The following is an 18,769-nucleotide window of genomic DNA, read 5'->3' as shown; positions in this document are numbered from 1 at the left end:
ATAGATAAACTATTTATCTTGGTTTTAATATAATGTGATAAAAAGCTGAATATGAAGCCATATATTCTAGGAGTGCCAGGTAGCTCAGTCAGTTAAGCCTCTGACTTTGGCTCTGGTAATGATCTCGTGGTTCATGATTTCGAGCCCTGTGTCAGGCTCTGTGCTGACAGCTCAGAACTTGGAGCCTGCTTTGGATTCTGTGTCTCCCTGTCTCTCTGGCCCTCCCCCACTTACTATCTGTTTCTCTCTCTCTCTCTCTCTCTCAAAAATAAACATAAAGAATTTAAAAAATAAAATGAATAAAACCATATATTATATATATATGTAAATGTTATTAAAAAGTAAACATACATATGTATGTACGGAGAACTTTCTTCTTTACACTTTTGTGTACTTTTTAAATTTTCTGTAATGCACAACAGTTTCATAGTTAGAAATGTACAACATTAAACACTGTTGAACACCACTCCCTCCAATCAACAAAAAATTGAGTTGTCTGAAACGCTTAGAGATAAGATGATAACACAGTATTAAGCAGACACCTAACGAGAAGCTTGGTAAGAAATGTGGCTAGGTAGAGATGACAGCCATCTATTCAAGTGACCAAATGGCTTCATAAAACAATGGCAGCCTCGCCAGCAAGGGCTGTGTTTATAAACGCACTGTATTTGTAAAGTGGCTTAATGGCATAAAGGGTCAGGTCAGCCCTGAGCATTTCACAAAAGTCTCGTCTGTGTTAGCAGACATTTTGAAACATTTTGACATGTGAATATAGGAGCCACCAGGCCAAGGTGAAATGTTATTTACCAAGTTACTCTTTGACCAAAGTTTAAAAGCAAAAAAACTAGCATTGTGTTCAAGTTGTTGTTGTTGTTTTTTAATCAAGGAAAACCTTCGCTGACACAACAAATACATTTAAGAGCAGGCAGTCATGTAGCCTAAGAGTAGAATTCCATCTTGGTTAGCCGCTACTCAGCTTTGGCCCCTCATGAAACCTGTGAGCATCCTGGGCTTCAGCTTTTCCACCCCCAAAATGTCCAAATGTTCTTCACAGTCCTTTCCATCTCTGTTAATCCATGATTCTAGAAAACAGGCAGAGATCTTGTCCTCTATCACTGGTGTTCAAGGACATGTGGAAAGTTCCTCAGTATGTGCCTCTTCAGTACCAGAGAAAGGAACAATAAGCAGATGGAAACCAAGGGCTCCTCGGCAAAGGTGCCTACGAAGAGGAGTCCAAACTCCCTGTAGCTGTTTCAAAAATCCCTCACCTCATCCCAGTGCTCACCAAGTGGCTGCTTCCCAGGAAAAGCCACTGAAAGGAAATATCATTAAAAAGTGTACATGCATGGGGTGGGGGCGGGGAGGGGTTCCCTCCCTTTAAGCCCGACCTCGCCAGGGCTGCTGTTCTCTATTGTTGAGCAGGATGTAACAGGACTGCCAAGCGCAGCCCACAAACCTGCTAATTAGGTGCACTGACACTGTTTGTTTTGGAACCATTTACCAACAAAGGAATGTGTCAGGCTGATTAGTGAGAAAGGGTATGTAATGTATGAGTATTTGAGTCCAGATGAGGGAATAATCCAGGTATTCAGTCTGTTTGTGCAAGGACTGACAAAAACGAAGGCTGAACAAACAGGACGCCACAAGGAAAGACCAGCTTCTGGGCGGCGCTTTCCCTCTCCTACCCTGGAGCGTGTTCTGGTCCCCAACCCCCACCAAACATTCCTGCCTCAACATGAAACTCGCTTTCAGAAAATGACAAACCAAAACTGGCTCCCAGGAAAAATGGAAGAGCCTTTGTGAGGCTGCTGGCAAATCTGGGGTTTGGTGACTTTCTAGGCATCCAAGTGACAGCTTTCAGGAAATCCATCTTCATGTTTATCCTCCAGGGACAAATCAAAGGGAACCGGGCACAGAAAACACAGTCCATTAAGGGCTGTGCTGAGGAAAACCATGCATCTCAGCATCTTCTCCGGCAAGATGTAATTCTATCCTTTATAATAAAGCAGTTGCTTTCTCTCTTTTAAACAGACCTTTATGAGGTTTGACTACAATTAGCTATCGGAAACTTCGTGTGTTCATGAAGTTCAGGAAGGGTGGAAAGTGCCAGGGCAAAGACCAAAGTCCACGCCCTAACAAGTTGAGGTCCTCAGGGGCAGGGTGGTGTGGATTGCCATGAAATGTAAGACGACAAAGACCAATTCACAAGGTCAAGGGTATTGGGAGGAGTCTCCATGTTCTTCAGTATAAGCTGGACCTTTCTGAAATTTGGCCAGAAGGATGAGAGCAATGGACTTGGACTGAGTTCTTTGGGAGGACTTCTTTGTCTTTTTCTAAAGCTTATTTGTTTTGAAAGAGAATGAGAGAGAGAGAGAGAGAGAGAGAGAGAGAGAGAGAGAGAGAGAACACACAAGGAGGGGAGGGGCAGAGAAAGAGGGAGAGAGAGAGGAGAATCCCAAGCAGGCTGTGAGCTATCAGTGAGGAGCCCATCCTGGGGCTCAAACTCATAAACCAAGAGATCATGACCTGAGCTGAAAACAAGAGTCGGAGGCTTAACCAACTGAACCTCCAGGTACCCCAGGCCTTTTTTTTCTGTAAGTTAACCTAACAAAATAGATTTCTAAAATGAAAAAGAGGAGAGGCCCATGTTAGGAACTCACTTGCTATGGATTCATCTATAAGGCCAGTGTTCATTCTCAATAGACAGATGTAGGAATCATTCCTGAAATGTGTGCAGATTGAACATGGTGTCAGAGTATATTAACTTAACCAGTAAGAGTTTGGTGTTGATAAGTTCAAGGTCCTCAGTGCAATCATTATTTCTTGGAGGAGGGGAGGGAGACATCAGCTACTGTATACAAAGAAAAACTGGCAAGTTATGCTCAATCTGCTTCTCCAAACCCCAGTGCTTCAGAAAACATGGACTAGTTTTAAAAAAGTAACCACTGAGCTGAAAATGCTTACCCCCACTGCCCGGGCCTCCCGGGAAGCACACCTTGGATGCCTTCCTTGGAGAAGTGAATAGTGGGCAGGCCAAAGCTCACGCCACAGAAATACTTTATTTTTTATTTTTCTTAAATAGTTTATTGTCAAGTTGGTTTCCATATAACACCCAGTGCTCATCCCAACAAGTGCCCTCCTCCATGTCTATAACACCCTTCCCCTCTCCCCTACCCCCCTCAGCCCTCAGTTTGTTCTCAGCATTCAAGAGTCTCTCACGGTTTGCCTCCCTCTCTCTCCTTAACTATTTTTCCCCTTCTCCTCCCCCACGGTCCTCTGTTAAGTTCCCCCTAATCCACCTAAATGTGCAAACATATGGTATCTGTCCCTCTCTGCCTTATTTTGCTCAGCATAACACCCTCAAGTTCCATCCACGTTGCTACACGTGGCCAGATTTCATTCTTTCTCATTGCCACGTAGTATTCCACTGTATACATGAACCACATCTTCTTGATCCATTCGTCAGTTGGTGGACACTTAGGCTCTTTCCATGTTTTGGCTATTGTTGAGAGTGCTGCTATGAACATTGGGGTACATGTGCCCCTATATATCAGCACTCCTGTATCCCTTGGGTAAATTCCTAGCAGTGCTATTGCTGCGTTATAGGGAAGTGCTATTGTTAATTTTTTGAGAAGCCTTCATACTGTGTTCCAGGGGGGCTGTACCAGTTTATATTCCCACCAAGAGTGTAGGAGGGTGCCCATTTCTCCACATCCTCGCCAGCATCTATAGTCTCTTGACTTGTTCATTTTAGCCACTGTGACCGGCATGAGGTGGTATCTCAGTGTGGTTTTGATTTGTATTTCCCTGATGATGAGGCACACTAAGCATCATATCATGTGTCTGTTGGCCATCTGGATGTCCTCTTTGGAGAAGTGTCTGTTCATGTTTTCTGCTCATTTCTTCACTGGATTATTTGTTTTCAGGTGTGGCGTTTGGTGCATTCCTTACAGATTTTGGATACTAGCCCTTTATCTGATATGTCATTTGCAACTATCTTTTCCCATTCTGTCGGTTGCCTATTAGTTTTATGGATTGTTTCCTTTGCCGTGCAGAAGCTTTTTAACTTGATGAGGTCCCAATAGTTCACTTTTGCTCTTGATTCCCTTGCCTTTGGAGATGTGTCAAGTAAGAAATTGCTGCGGTTGAGGTCAAGAAGGCTGTTTCCTGCTTTCTCCTCTAGGGTTTTGATGGTTTCCTGTCTTACATTCAGGTCCTTTATCCATTTTGAGTTTATTTTTGTGCATGGTGTGAGAAAATGATCTAGTTTCATTCTTCTGCATGTTGCTGTCCAGTTCTCCCAGCACCATCTGTTAAAGAGGCTGTCTTTTTTCCATTGGATGCTCTTCCCCACTTTGTCAAAGATTAGTTGGCCATACATTTGTGGGTCCAATTCTGAGTTCTCTATTCTATTCCATTGGTCTATGTGTCTGTATTTGTGCCAATACCATACTGTCTTGATGATGATAGCTTTGTAGTAGAGGCTAAAGTCTGGATTGTGATGCCTCCCGTTTTGGTTTTCTTCTTCAATATTACTTTGGCTATTTGGGGTCTTTTGTAGTTCCATATAAATTTTAGGATTGTCTGTTCTACCTCTGAGAAGAATGCCTGTGCAATACTAATTGGGATTGCATTGAATGTGTAGATTGCTTTGGATAGTATTGACATTTTAACAATATTTATTCTTCTGATCCATGAGCATGGAATAGTGTTTTTCCATTTCTTTGTGTCTTCTTCAATTTTCTTCATAAGTTTTCTATAGTTTTCATCATACAGATCTCTTATATCTTTGGTTAGGTTTATTCCTAGGTATTTTAAGTTTTTTTGTGCAATTGTGAATGAGATCAGTCTCTTGATTTCTCTTTCTGTTGCTTCATTATTGGTGTATAAAAATGTAACTGATTTCTGTATGTTGATTTTGTACCCTGCACCTTTGCTGAATTCATGGATCAGTTCTAGTAGGCTTCTTTAAAGTATATAAAGAAATACTTTAAACAGTAGGTCAGTTGCTTCAACCTTATAGATAAAGCTTACATAAAAGTAGTATTACTTCTGACTTCTACTATGCTCCTCTGTCTTTCCAAGTATTCTCTTCTGCCCCCAGTTTTATTGAGACATAACTGACATATAACATTGTATTAGTTTCAGGCATACCACATGATGATTTGATGTGTATATACTGTGAAATGATTACCATGATATTTAGTTAACATCTATCAACTGGTAGAGGTACAGATTTTTTTTTTCTTGTGATGGGAACTTTTCAGATCTACTATTCTTTTGGCAGCTTTCAAATATATGACATAGTATTGTTATCTTTGATCACCAGGCGGTACATTATATCCCCAGAACTTATTAATCTTATAACTGGAACTTTTTACCTTTTGACCACCTTCACCCCTGCCCCTGGCCACCATCACTCTGTTCTCTGTATCTGTAAGTTTGGTTTTTTTAGGTTTAACATGTTGGTGAGATCATAAAGAATCTATCTTTCTCTATTTCACATAGAGCAAGTATTTTAAACTTTCTGAATCACTTTACTTAAAAAAGCTTTGCTGGTGTTCTTAATGAGTGAGCATGACATGCTAGGGAGAGCTGAACCGAACAATAATTGTTTATGGAATGCCTACTACATGGAACACACCAAGTTCAGTGTTAAGTATACTCTTCTTGTAGTACACCCACATCTAAATACAGGTCCACCTGGGGGAGGGGTCATAAAGTCCAGAAGCACAATGTTTTCCATATTGGAAAACTTGTGGGGATGATTTGTATGTCACATGAAAAAATTAACAAAGGCAAATGGATCAGACAGAAAGGATGGAACTGATTTACGATGGCTGGTATATTTTGTGTGTCCCATGTTAAAATGCATGCTGAGTGTTTTCAAGATGAAGTATTTGTGTATGTGTGATCTGGAAGCACTTCAAGATTTGGGAGTAGCATCTTCACACAAATGTGTGTGGCAGGATGGTCTCTTTAGCAGCATTATGTGTTTTAGTAACAAGAGAAGCATAGTGGTCACAGAGATGTCAGAAAGAAGGCTGGAGAGGAGGCAATTTGTGGATTTTTAAAAAAATAATCCAAGTCCTGGGTCTTTGTGGAACCATATATGCGGCTTCTTTGCTTTTATAGTCACTGTCTTCCCTTTATGTCTTACAGAGGTATCAGTCTAACCTTCTGATTTGTAATCCTGAAGTTGGAGTTTTATTTTTTATTCTCAATCAAGGAGGGTATGTTTTGCCATTTCTGTGACTTTAGGATGCAGAATTTTACTGCTGTTTTAACAGAATGTCGATCTCTCCTAAAGCTGTGTTTTCCCTTTAGTCCTCTAGGAGGGTAAATGCTGGATTAGGCTTAAGTTCTGTGATTCTGGATCTCACTATTGTATTTAAAACCTTGCAGTTTGGGTCTTAGTGTTTCCTATTTAAACCAGAGAGAGGTATGGATCTGATTTGTGCTGGAGAAGAAAGACTGCCTCAGTGTGGAACTGTCGGTATCGTCAGCTGAACGGAGTGCTGGTGGGAAGTACAGTGCAGCAAACGGGGGTCTGCCTACTTAGCTAGAGTAAGGCAGGTGTCCAGCCCCCCGCAGGCTCCCCTGGGCCTCCTGACCTGCCTGGCACTGTGCAGAGGAGGAAGCTCTCCCTCAAGCCCCCTCACCACAGCTTCCCCCAGCCCACCATTTTAGAAAAGAAAGTCATATCTTCCCCACACCCTAATCTAACTGGCTCATTGCTCCAAGTGTAAACACTTTCAGGGTGGAAATATAGGGAGAATTCAAAATAACAGTTTGGGGGTATGTTTCTTTAATGACAGAGGAACATAATTTCTTCACATTTCTTTTAGAGGGTAGGCCGCAAAAATGGTTTGAAGACTACAGGTACAGAAGAAACAGTGATGTATAATGAAAAAAGCATGGATTTGAGAGTCAGATATATTTGGGTTCAAGTTTTGGCCTTATCTCTTGGGCCAAGTTAATTGGCTCCTCTGAACCTAGGTCTCCTCATTATTAAAATGGAGGTAACAATATTCCCTCAGAGGACTGGCATAAGAATTAAATGATGAGATATGTAAATTGCTGGCACCAGCACTAGTAAATATTAGTGCCATTTCCCTACAACCCCAGCACATTCTCTATGTCTGGTCAGAGACAGTGTTCTATAAATTAATACTAGGGCTATATTTTTAAATTACATATTCATGAAGCCTCCTCCTGCATAACAATTAATTTAATAAGGAAAAGAAAGTATGAAGAGTGGACCAATGTTCGACATATGATTGTAATCAAATAAGCATGTTAAAACCAAGTATATTCTGATACTGATGTGCATGAATCAGTGCTTTAGAGTTCAACGTAGAGCTAACATTTTTAGAAATTGTGGAACTGCTTTTTCACCTACAATGTACATGGCTCCTTTGGATGATGTCCCTTCTTGGGGCTCTAGGGCCACCTGCGAGACTGTGGCTCCTCCTACACTTCAACCCAACTGCCTGATGGCTCAGGGCCTCTTACTAGGGACTGTGGGCTATTTGTGAGCAAGGAACATGCCATGTTCGCTGTGTGGCCCCAGAGCCTAGTCCAATGCACAGACATAGTATGTTCAATAAGTCATTTATTGAAAAAAATGAATAGTTCTAATGCTTGTGGAATGTTTTTTACTGAGTTGTAATTATGCTATTCAAATGATATTTGGATCTAAAGGGATATTAACCATATTTCTGAGGTCACAGAGGTGCTGGCTTTAGTAAGATGGTCAAGCAGCTGCGGTGATGAATTCACTAAATACTTCATTTTGAAGATTTTTACTTACAGGTTTTATTTTTTTATTTGAGAGACAGAAAGAGACAGAAGGACAGAGAGAAAATCTTAAGCAGGCTCCAAGCTAAGCGTGGAATCATGACCTGAGCTAAAATCAAGAGTTGGATGTGCAACCGACTGAACCCCCCAGGTGCCCCTTACTTATAGATTTCTAAAAATGTTTTGTTATGGAAAATTTCAAACATATTCAAAAGTAGACAGAACAGTGTAATAAACCCCTGTGTATCTATCATCTAGTTTTAACAATCAATTTTAACAATTATCAATTTCTTCCATTTACATCTATTCCCTCTCTCCCACCATCAGATTATTTGGAAGCAAATCCAAGATTCTGCCTGACTGAGCCACCCAGGTGCTCCCACGGTGACTTCCTTTAACAGTGGATAATAATGGAGAGGGGTCAGAGGAGAGTAGTAGCAGCAGTGGAGGAACCTGGCACAAACACTGCAGTGATAAGTTACGTTGATAGCGTGTCCCCATATGATGTGATGGAAATGGCACTTTATCTCTGTGCCCTTCCTCCTCAAACCCATAAAACCCAGTCTCATCATAAGAAAAATATCAAGTCTATCCCCACGGAGGGATTCTACAAAAACTAGTACTTCTCAAAACTGTCAACGTCCTAAAAACAGTCTAAGAAGTTGTCACAGTCAAGAGGAGCTTAGGAGATGTTCTGAAACAGAAATAGTCATTAGGTAAAAACTAAGGAAATCTTGGGGCACCTGAGTGGCTCAGTCAGTTAAATGTCCTACTGTTGATTTTGGCTCAGGTCATGGTCTCACGGCTCATGAGTTTAAGCCCTGTGTCCGTCTCTGTGCTGACAGAATGGAGCCTGCTTGGCATTCTCCTCTCCTCTCTCTCTGCCCCTGCCCCTGTTTGCACACACACTCTCTCTCTCAAAATAAATAAGTAAATAAACATTTAAAAAATATAAGGAAATCTGAATAAAGCAATGGACTTTAGCTAATAGTAACATATCAGTATTGGTTCATTAATAGTAACAAATATATTAACATAAGATATTAATAGGGACCTGGGTGTGGGGTCTGGGAATTCTCTGTAGTATCTTTGTGATTTTTCTGTAAATCTAAAATTCTTCTAATAAAGTTTATTAACATTGATCAGCTTTGGTATTTGAGTCAACTGTTCAGCTGGATAAATTGTCTTTTTTTAAAAATAGACTTTATTTTTTTAGGACAGCTTTTTTAAATTTTATTTTTTTAAGTAATCTCTATACCCAATGTGGGGCTCAAAACTACAACCCTGAGATCCAGACTCACATGCTCTACTGACTGAGCCAGCCAGGCACCCCATAACAGTTTAGGTAGACAGAAAAATTAAGCAGATCGTAGAGACTTTCCATAATATTACTCTAACCCACAGTTTTCTCTATTATCAGCATCTTGCATTAGTGTGGTACACTGGTTACAATGAATGTACTGATATTGATACATGATTGTCAACTAAAGTCCACAGTCTAAATTAAGGCTCACCCTGTGTTCTACAGTTCTATGGGTTTTGACAAATGTATAATGTCAGGTATGCACCATTACAGAACCATACACGATGCCCTAAAAAACCTGCACTTTCCCTATTCATCTCTTCTTATGCACTCCCAAGTCCCTGGTAATCACTGATTTTATTTTATTTTTATTTTTTACTGTGTCTACAGTTTTGCCTCTTTCAGAATGTCATATGATTGCGATCATATGGTGCATAGCCTTTTCAGACTGGCTTCTTTCACCTAGTAATATGCATTTAAGGTTCCTCCATGTCCTTTTGTGGCTTGATAGCTCATTTCTTTTATTATTGGAGAATATTCCATCTCATGGATATACTACAGTTTATTTAACCATCCACATACTGAAGGGCATCCCGGTTGTTCTCAGTTTTTGGCGATCACGAGTAGACCTGCTAATAAACATCCCTGTGTAGGGTTTTGTGTGGACATCAATTATCAACTCGTGTTATTTAGAAACATATTGTTTAATCTCCAAATATGCTGGGATTTTACAGGTATTATTCTGTTACTGATTTCTAGCTTAATTTCATTATGGTCTGGGAGCATACTTTGCATGATTTCTATTCTTATAAATTTTTTCAGATGTTTTTTGTGGCCCAGAATGTGGTCTCCCTTGTTAAATGTTCCATGTGAGCTTCAGAAGAATGCATATTCTGTTGTTGTTGGATGAACAACGTGAATTGGCAGAGATATCAATTAGATCCAGTTGACTGATAGTGCTTTTCAGCTTAACAATATGCTTAAACTGATTTTCTGCCTGCTGGATCTGTTACTAACAGAGAAGTGTTCACGTCTCTAAGTATAATGGTGGATATATAACTGTGGGTTTATCTGTTTCTCCTTGTAGCTCTATTAGGATTTTTTGCTGTATGTATTTTTGACTCTATTCATATACATTAAGGATTGTTGTGTCTTCTTGGATAAACGGATCCCTTTATCATTATGTAATGCCCCTCTTTATCCCTGTGTGTAGAACTGGTATTATTTCTTTAAATATTCTTTTTTAAAAAAATGTTTTATTCATTTTTGAGAGACAGAAACAGAGCGTGAGTGGGGGAGGGGCAGAGAGAAGGAGAAACAGAATCCCAAGCAGGCACCAGGGGCGAGCTGTCAGCACAGAGCCCGATGCGGGGCTCGAACCCATGAGCCACGAGATCATGACCTGAGCTGAAGTCGAATGCTTAACCGACTGAGCCAACCAGGCGCCCCATATTCCTTTAAGTATTCAACAAAATTCATCATGAAGCCATCTGGCTTCTTTATGAGAAGACTTAAAAACTACTAATTCTGTTTCTTGTTATAGGGCTATTTATATTTCTACTTCTTTTTTTTTAATATTTTATTTAATTTTGAGAGAGTCTTGAGTCTATTTTGGTAACTTGTCTTTCTAGAAATTTATCCATTTCATCTAAGTTGTCTAACTTGTTGGAATAAAGTCATTTATGGTATCTCCTGATAGTTCTTTTAATTGCTTTTCCCTTTTTCACTCCTGATTTTGAGTATTTGTTTCTTTTCTCTCAATTTCTTGGTCAGTCTCACAAAACCATTGTCAATTTTGTTGATTCTTTCAAAGAACCAACAATTTTGGTTTCATTAATGTATTTTCTATCTTCTATTTCATTGATGTCTGCTCTAATCTTTACTCTTTCCTTCCTCTGCTTGCTTTGGATTTAGTTTGTTCTTGGTTATCTAGTGTCTTAAGGTAGAATTTTAGGTAATGGATTTGAGACCTTTCCTTTTTTTCTGACATGTTTTTCATGATATATTTATAGCTATAGGTTTCACTCTAAGTATTACGTTAGCTGCATTCCATATATTTTGACATTTTATATTTCATTTTAATTCATTTCAAGAAAATATAATATATAAATAAATATATTTTTAAAGTAGGCCTCACACCTAGCGTGGAGTCCAACGTGGGGCTTGAACTCACTACCCTGAGATCAAGATCTGAGCTGAGATCAAGAGTCATATGCTTAACTGACTGGGCCACTCAGGCTCTGCTTTTTCAAAATAGTTTAAAATTTCTCTTGTGATTTATTTCTTTGACCCATAAGTTTTTAGAGTGTATTGTTTAATATCCAAATATTTGAGGGTTTCTCAGATTTTTTGCTACTGGGGATCTTAATTCAATGTGTCAGAGAATTTACTTGGTATGGTTTCAATTTTTAAAAATTTATTAAAACTTGTTTTGTGACCCAGCATACAGTTTATAGAGTTGGAATCATTTTTTAATTTGTTTTATTTTATATTAAATACTTCTGATTGCAATATAATTCACATACCATAAAATTCATTCTTTTAAAATTTGCTGATTTTTAATGTATTCACAAGAACATTTAACCGTCACCACAATCTAATTCCAGAACATTTTTGTCACCCCTAAAAGAAATCTGTACCCATTAGGAGTTACTCTCTTCCTTTCCCCCACGCCCCAGGCAAACTACTAATGTACTTTGTGTCTCTATGGATTGGCCTATTTGGGACATTTCATATACTCAGAACATAAAATATACAGCACTTTTGTGTCTTGGCATCTTTCACTTGGCATAATGTTTTTATGGTTCAGCCACATTGATTCCTTTTTAGGCTGACTAATATTCCATTGTATGGATATGCCACATTTTGTTTATCCACTCATCAGCTCACGGACATTTACGTTGTTTCCACTTTTGGGCTCTTAAGCATACTACTATGACCATTTGTGTACAGGTTTTTGTGTGGTGTGCATTTTTAAGAAGTATATCACCTCTAGGCTATGTGCTAAGTGCCTGTACTCAGGAAAGGAGGCTGGAGCGTGCATGTGTGTGTGTGTGTGTGTGTGTGTGTGTGTGTGTTTATCCTTCTTTGTGTAGGGCCAACTCAACTTCCTGTATGTTTACAAAGAGTCTCTGGGTTTAAGAAGAGGCCAGAAGGGCTGAGTCAACTCTTAATACCTTAGCTCTACCCTACATGCTTCAACTCTCCCTGGCTACAATGCGTCCCTTCTGTTCTGAACCACAGTGTAAGTGAGCCCTGCTGGCTGGGACATGAGGCATGACTGCATGGCCAAAGAAGCCAGCGCAGAGACACATCAACCGTATGTATTTTTATGATGCTTTGGGGATGAAAGGAAAAGTGCTATGTACCATTTGGTGATTCGAGGAAAGCAATAATAAAAACCCTGCTCTCAAGTTAGTGGGGGGGGGGGAATATCATCCATCAATCAATGAATGTGATGATGCCCAAATATTACTTGGTTAGAAAAATAAGCCCACATAACTCCCACTTTTCCCTCCTCTGGATCCTAAAACTTTCATTGCCACACTGCAGTGCATCTGTGGAGAAAAGTGCACAGCGGGCCACACAGCTGTTTCCCTGCGTCTTGTAGTTTTAGTCCTGGCGATTGGGCCGGTCGGGGCCTTGCTCTGTCTGAGACGGCACTTTCCCGTTGCCTCTCACTAGGCCCTGTGATGCTGTGAGGATTCCTCCTCTGTAATCTTCATTCTAAAATTGAACCTGAACCCTCTCTGTTACCTAAGAAGGCAGAGATAGGTGATGTTTCTTTGCAACTCTGTTACCTCATTCTGGATAAAGACAGTGAAGTGAGTTGGGAATAAATATAGGAAACCAAAGGGTAAAAAATACTCTCTGAGAAGAAGAGAAATCTGATACAGGGAAAGAGACAGAGATACAGTACTTGACTGAAAGTGGGCCTGATCAGGGCAAACAAAACGGCATGTGACACATTCAGGTATACTTTTGTAAGACAAGAGATTCTGTACCTGCTTGTTGAAATATCCTCAAAAGGGTAGAGGATCTCTCCATTGTTACAGATTTCACAGATGAACCCTTTTTGGCTACAAAGACTGCAGCTGTACACGTGTGAGGTGGCAAATTTAATGACCTTGCCCAAGAATGGAGCCAGCTTCCCCTCTATCACCTGCAGAAAGAGAAATGGGACAGGGAAGCAAATTCATTGAGAACAGAAATCTTGCAGACACAGGAAGACTGGAATTCCTTTCCTTTACACAACAGGAAAACCTCTAATTATAATTTCTCAGCAACCCAGAGAAAGAAAAGACATCATATTTTCACTCTGAAAGAACTCTATGCATTAAACCACTGGGGGTTGGAGAGTGAAGATGTTGAAAATTCTTTTGTATTTCTCTTTCTTTGTAGTGCGATACAGGGGGACTGAGGACCGACGAATGGGGAACTCCACTTTCCAACTGTGATGGTGTGGTCTCAGCGTACAGTGGATGTCCCGATGTAGGAACATACGAGGTAAATATTAATGTCAAATTCTGTGTTGCAATTTCAATAATACCTTTTCTCTGATGAGTTAATAGGATAGTGTTTTCACCATCTCCCCAACAACATATAACAAATGTGGAAAACTAGGATTCTTTTGCTGCTGCTAAGTATGTTAATATAAAGAGGTTGCAATGTGACCGTCTGAGGGTCAAATTCAGCCCAAGGGTTTTTTTAAATCTCTTAGTGTTTTAAAAAATGAGCCAATTTAATAATTGGAAGATTTCACATAAAAATCCAGATTTTTGGTTTCTTTTGAAAAATCATCAGATATAGCCAAACCAGGTTCAAATTCCAACATGAGGACGGTCCTGGCTCTGAGGGGCCGTCTGATCCCACTGAGGCACGTGCTCTATAGCGGACAGTTGTCCCCGCTTGGCCCTAGTGTCGTGCATCTGCCTACCTCCCACTGTTACCCCACCTGCTAGCCTGCAAACATCCGTGAGTCTGGAACCAGTGGTCAGTCAGATCCCTCGTCATTTAACTAGCACTGTGTGAGCTTCAAAGGCTCCAGTAGTTCAATACTAACAGGACAAACCTCTGCCTTCTCTCTCATTCATGCATCTGCATATACATGCTGATTTTTATATAAGAAAAGAATGAGCATTAAATTTAGTTTGTAAATAGCTGGAAATAACTGGTAATCGGTGGATACTTTCAAATAAACAGAGTTAAAATCACAATTTTACATGAAAATAACATCTGAGAGAAATGTAGTAAATCCTACGTAAGGAGAAATTACAACGTCAAGGTGAATAAATAGCAGTTTTAGTATATGTGCTGCCGAAGCGAGCACGGTGAATAAATAGCAGTAACTGATAAAAATAAAAGACTGCAAGGAATCAAAAATGTATTTTGCGAAAAATGAAGCTTTACCTAAACCAAAGTGGTTTTTAAACATCATGGAATAATCTCATGTTTTAAAACTGAACAGTAGTTAACTCTAAGGAAGGGAACAGGTTGGAAAAGCAAGTCTTTTCATTTTGTATATATGTAGTTCTTTTTGTTTTTATAAGAAACAATACACATTATTTTTGTATTAAGATGGAGAAAGTGAACAGAAAAATAAAGTTCACTGCTTTATAAGAGTGGATTTTTTTTTTTTTTTCTTAATAAAGGGGGTAGCAATTATGCTGGCTGTTTTTTGAGTCAAGCAAGTACATTTCCACCATTCTTTAACTTGCTCTCCTTTCCATTTCCCTTAGAAGCCATAGGCAGACCTTTTATTTATGTTTTCTCAAGGACCATTAACTTCAATAAACACCAGTACCATATACTCCTGATACCAACACATGATACACACTTTCTAAGAACTAATCACTACCAAATCTTATACCAAACACTGTCCAATGTGTCATAGGATTAATTCTAAATTGTGGCGACAATAGTTCAGCTGAGCTTGGTTTTACTTATGTGACTCTTCCCTAAACTATCAAGGTTAATGACACATTCAGAGAGATGCACTAACAAAATATAGTCAGTCCATTTAGGGGAAAACTTAAGTATACAGAAGAGTCTGGAAACCAGGTGAGTAAAGGTTGTTTGAGGAATGGAGGGTGAGAAGGGAAGATGTGGAGGAAGACGTGAAAGTTATCAGCCAGGATCTAAAGGAGAAGACTGGGCTTCTTGCCCATAAAGTTTTTTTTTCTATTAGAAAACTTCCTTGAGACAAAGGGTATGAACATTTTGCATTGTGAAGGCTTTTGAAATGTTTCACCAAACTTATACTGTCAGAAATGTATATTTATGCCTACATGGGGACTTTAATAAGCTTTAAAAATTAATGTGGGGATTGGTATCTTTATAATATTTATTCTCCCTATTAAAGAACCTTATCTATATCTCCATTTTATTGTTCTTCATTTGTTATTGCTTAATAAAATTTTGTGGGCTTTTCCCCAGTTTAAGCCACTCACACTATTATTTAGATTATTTAAAGGTTAAACTTTTGTATAATATTCTTTCTTATTAGCTATTGCTTGTACATTAAAATACACTGACATTGGGGATATCTTATGTGTTACTGTCTTACTGAATTTTATGAATGCAAATCATTTTTAGGTAATCTTTGCAGTTTTCTGAAAGTAATAACTTGGTCTCTTCCTTTCTAATATAATATCTCCAATGTTTCATGCCTTACTTTATCATACAGTGATCCTAAAATAATTTTAAGTAATAATGATGGCAGTGGATATTCTTGGTATTTCAATGAGAATCAAACTGGAAATCTGATAGACTCTATAGACTCTATAGTGAGTGGCTCATTTTCTCCATTAAACACATATGTTGTCATTCACCATATTCATTCCCTCTTTTTAAATAACAGCTTTAATGAGATATAATTCACATGCCATGTAATTCACCTATTAAAAGCCTACAATTAAGTGTTTTTTTTTAACAGATGTGTACCATCATCACAGTCAATTTTAGAACATTTCATCAAGTCTTCCAAAAAACCCTGTAACCATTAGAAGTTACCCCCATTTCTGCCCTAACCTATCCCTCCTTCCCCAAGCTCTATACAACCAATAATCTACTTTTTCTTTTATAGATTTACATACATTTGCCATTTCATATAAATAGAGTCATATAATATATGGCCTTTTGTGACTGGCTTCTCTCACTCAGGATAGTGTTTTCAAGGTTCATGTTGATTCCCTTTTGAATATCTCTGGTGTGAGTCTCTTTTTCCTATCTTTTTAAGTCTATTATCACTCCTATCTAGACTGAGGAAATCCTCTCCTAGTTTTATTTCTGGATGGCAGCCTTTTCCCTTTGGTCCATCCAGCGTATATGCTAATCAGTTTTGGACATCACTTTTTTTTTTTAAATCAAGTATCCTCTCTTCTTTCAAATCTTGGTGAATTCTTATTTTACCATTAAGAAAAACTCTTCACTCATTCATTTCATAAAATGATATTGAATTACTATGCCCCAGGCACTCAATACAAGAGTGAACCAGATAGGATTGGAGCTTACATTTTTGCTTGGTGTGCAAGTGTCTCCATAAGCTGATTCCATACTATGTATCTAAGCTCAGTTTCCATGTCTTACTGTGTATCTTCTGTTGTGAGAAAATTTCCCCCTGTGTAGAGTGTGCTTACATTTGCTCTTGAGCCCTCACCCACATCATTTCCTCTACCTTAAGTTTCACTTCTTAACACTTATTTAAATTTCACCTAGGCTTCATGGCTCAGATTTAGTCAGCTTGATGTGGAAAGCCATCTTTGGCTACTTCAGCTGTTACAAATCTCTTGTGCTTTGTATAATTTGCTTTTACATCATATAATTTGATACAGAACTTGATGCTGTCTTGTACTCTTTACTATTGTTTAAGATGTGATTGTTTTGCTTATCCAACTAGATCGAACATATAAAAATGGTGATACTACCTATAAAATGGTGATTTTATATGGAGAAATCTAAGAATGTAAATTGCTTGAAGGCAGAACTGAGTCTCATACTTGTCTTAAATGTCCTCTCTCTGCCAGGGACCTAAGCTCTTGTTGACTGACCAGGGAGGCATTCCTGTTTTTCCTCCTTGGCAGCAGTAGTCACATTTAATTTTTTTTTTTTTTAGTGTTTACTTAGTTTTGAGAGAGAGAGAGAGAGAGCGAACAAGTGAGTGAAGGGCAGAGAGAGAGACACACAGAATCTGAGGCAGGCTCCAGGCTCCGAGCTGTCAGCACAGAGCCCAATGCGGGGCTTGAACTCACCAACTGTGAGATCATGACCTGAGCTGAAGCTGGACGCCTAACCGACTGAGCCACTGAAGTGCCCCAAAAGTCACATTTTAGGGCTGTCTTTGTGTTACACTTTCAGTCATTCTGCTGTGTGATTTAGGGAGGAGCACCAAGAGTGCATGGGTCTGGTGGCTGCTCAGCTGTTCAGGAACTGTTTTTGCTTCTTTACACTTGATTAATTACTCCCCCTATTTGTTAGCTTAAGTTCATGGCTATGTTCCAAAGAGCTGAAGATGCTGAAAGTTTTTCCTCTAGGAAAGTGAGGTAATAGCCTATATGTTTATTTTTGAAATTTTTAATGTTATAGAAAGGAAAAACTTCATATTTACAGTTTGCCAGAGGTGCAGATATATTTAGGAGGTTTAAGTCTTATCTTTGAATACAGCTACTAGCAGCACTGGTAGCTGAATTCAGCAATTGGGGCTTCTGGTCTAGAGGTTTCATCACTACAAAGTAGTAGGTTCCAGGTGTAAAATCTTCTAGGGTTCTTTTTAGAAATCAGATCTATTTTTGCTTTGAACAACTGCTTAAAAAGAAATCAAATGTTGTGCCTCCACCATCTCCTCCTGCCCCCAAGAGTCTTGCAACTTTCATTCCCAATTCCTAGCCATCTTGGTGGGGACTTAACTTAGAGACACATTCCATAAACGCCATGAAGATGGCAGCCCCAAGGAAGACCAAAGCCCAAGCAGCCACTATCTTTAGGTTCCAACTGATAACAAAGTAGAAAAGAGCTGTCGGATGCCAGTGGACCTGGAAAATGACTATGGGTAGGAAAAAGGCAAATGACGAACAAGCTAACAGCTGGCCAACAAGTGTACAACCTGAGAGAAGTCAGACATGAGAACTCTTCTATGTCAACCCTAAGCTGGAGTGCTTCCCTGTGCAGTGTTACTGCCTAGGGTAACAAGAGTTCTGCAATAGGGTCCAGCAGGAAGAGAAGTTGTACTAACTGTGTTAATTTAGATTAGAGTTGATCCAGAGGATTCTGATATCATTGAGAGCAAGCCAGGACCAATCAGGACAAAGTAACCCACAAAAGTGCTTCCTTAATAAAACTGGCCAAAGCTTGTTTAAAAAAAAAAAAAATCTATCGTTTTTGCTTCTTGTCAACTTAACTGTATTTTTCTGGTGTGTGGTAGTTTGATTCATCAGGGAGTCTCCCAAAGAGGCTGACACTACAGAGTTTTCCACATTCCCTCAGAACTTAGTTGTTTTCCATGTTCCCTCAGAACTTAGTTGTCTCTGGGTAAAGGGAAGCAGCAAGGCAACGTGGAAAGGCAAAGCTGATCTGAGGACAAATTCTACTTCATCTGCCTTCCAGACATGAGACCAAATTGGCAAGTTACTCAATGTCTTTGAGCTTTAGTTCCTCAACTGAAAAATCAGG

The 18,769-nt window shown here is 39.2% G+C and overlaps 1 protein-coding gene across 5 annotated transcripts in view; it reads right to left on the bottom strand.

The window, feature by feature from the left end:
- The window catches only part of PLEKHM3 (pleckstrin homology domain containing M3), a 191,100-nt gene that overhangs the window by 17,826 nt on the left and 154,505 nt on the right, over positions 1–18,769 (bottom strand). For 4 of the 5 annotated variants that reach the window (XM_077771140.1, XM_077771148.1, XM_077771146.1 and 1 more), the window contains exon 7: positions 13,108–13,265. The exons of the other annotated variant lie outside the window; for it this stretch is intronic. In XM_077771140.1, the coding sequence (XP_077627266.1) occupies positions 13,108–13,265 (158 nt within the window). The remainder of the gene's footprint in view (positions 1–13,107; positions 13,266–18,769) is intronic. 5 annotated transcript variants of the gene reach the window in all.

The sequence above is a fragment of the Crocuta crocuta genome, unplaced genomic scaffold (assembly GCF_008692635.1).
Source record: "Crocuta crocuta isolate KB4526 unplaced genomic scaffold, BGI_CrCroc_1.0 scaffold160, whole genome shotgun sequence".
NCBI classification, from domain to species: domain Eukaryota; kingdom Metazoa; phylum Chordata; class Mammalia; order Carnivora; family Hyaenidae; genus Crocuta; species Crocuta crocuta.
Note: the sequence above shows the minus strand (reverse complement) of the source record. Positions and strands in the feature narration are given on the sequence as shown.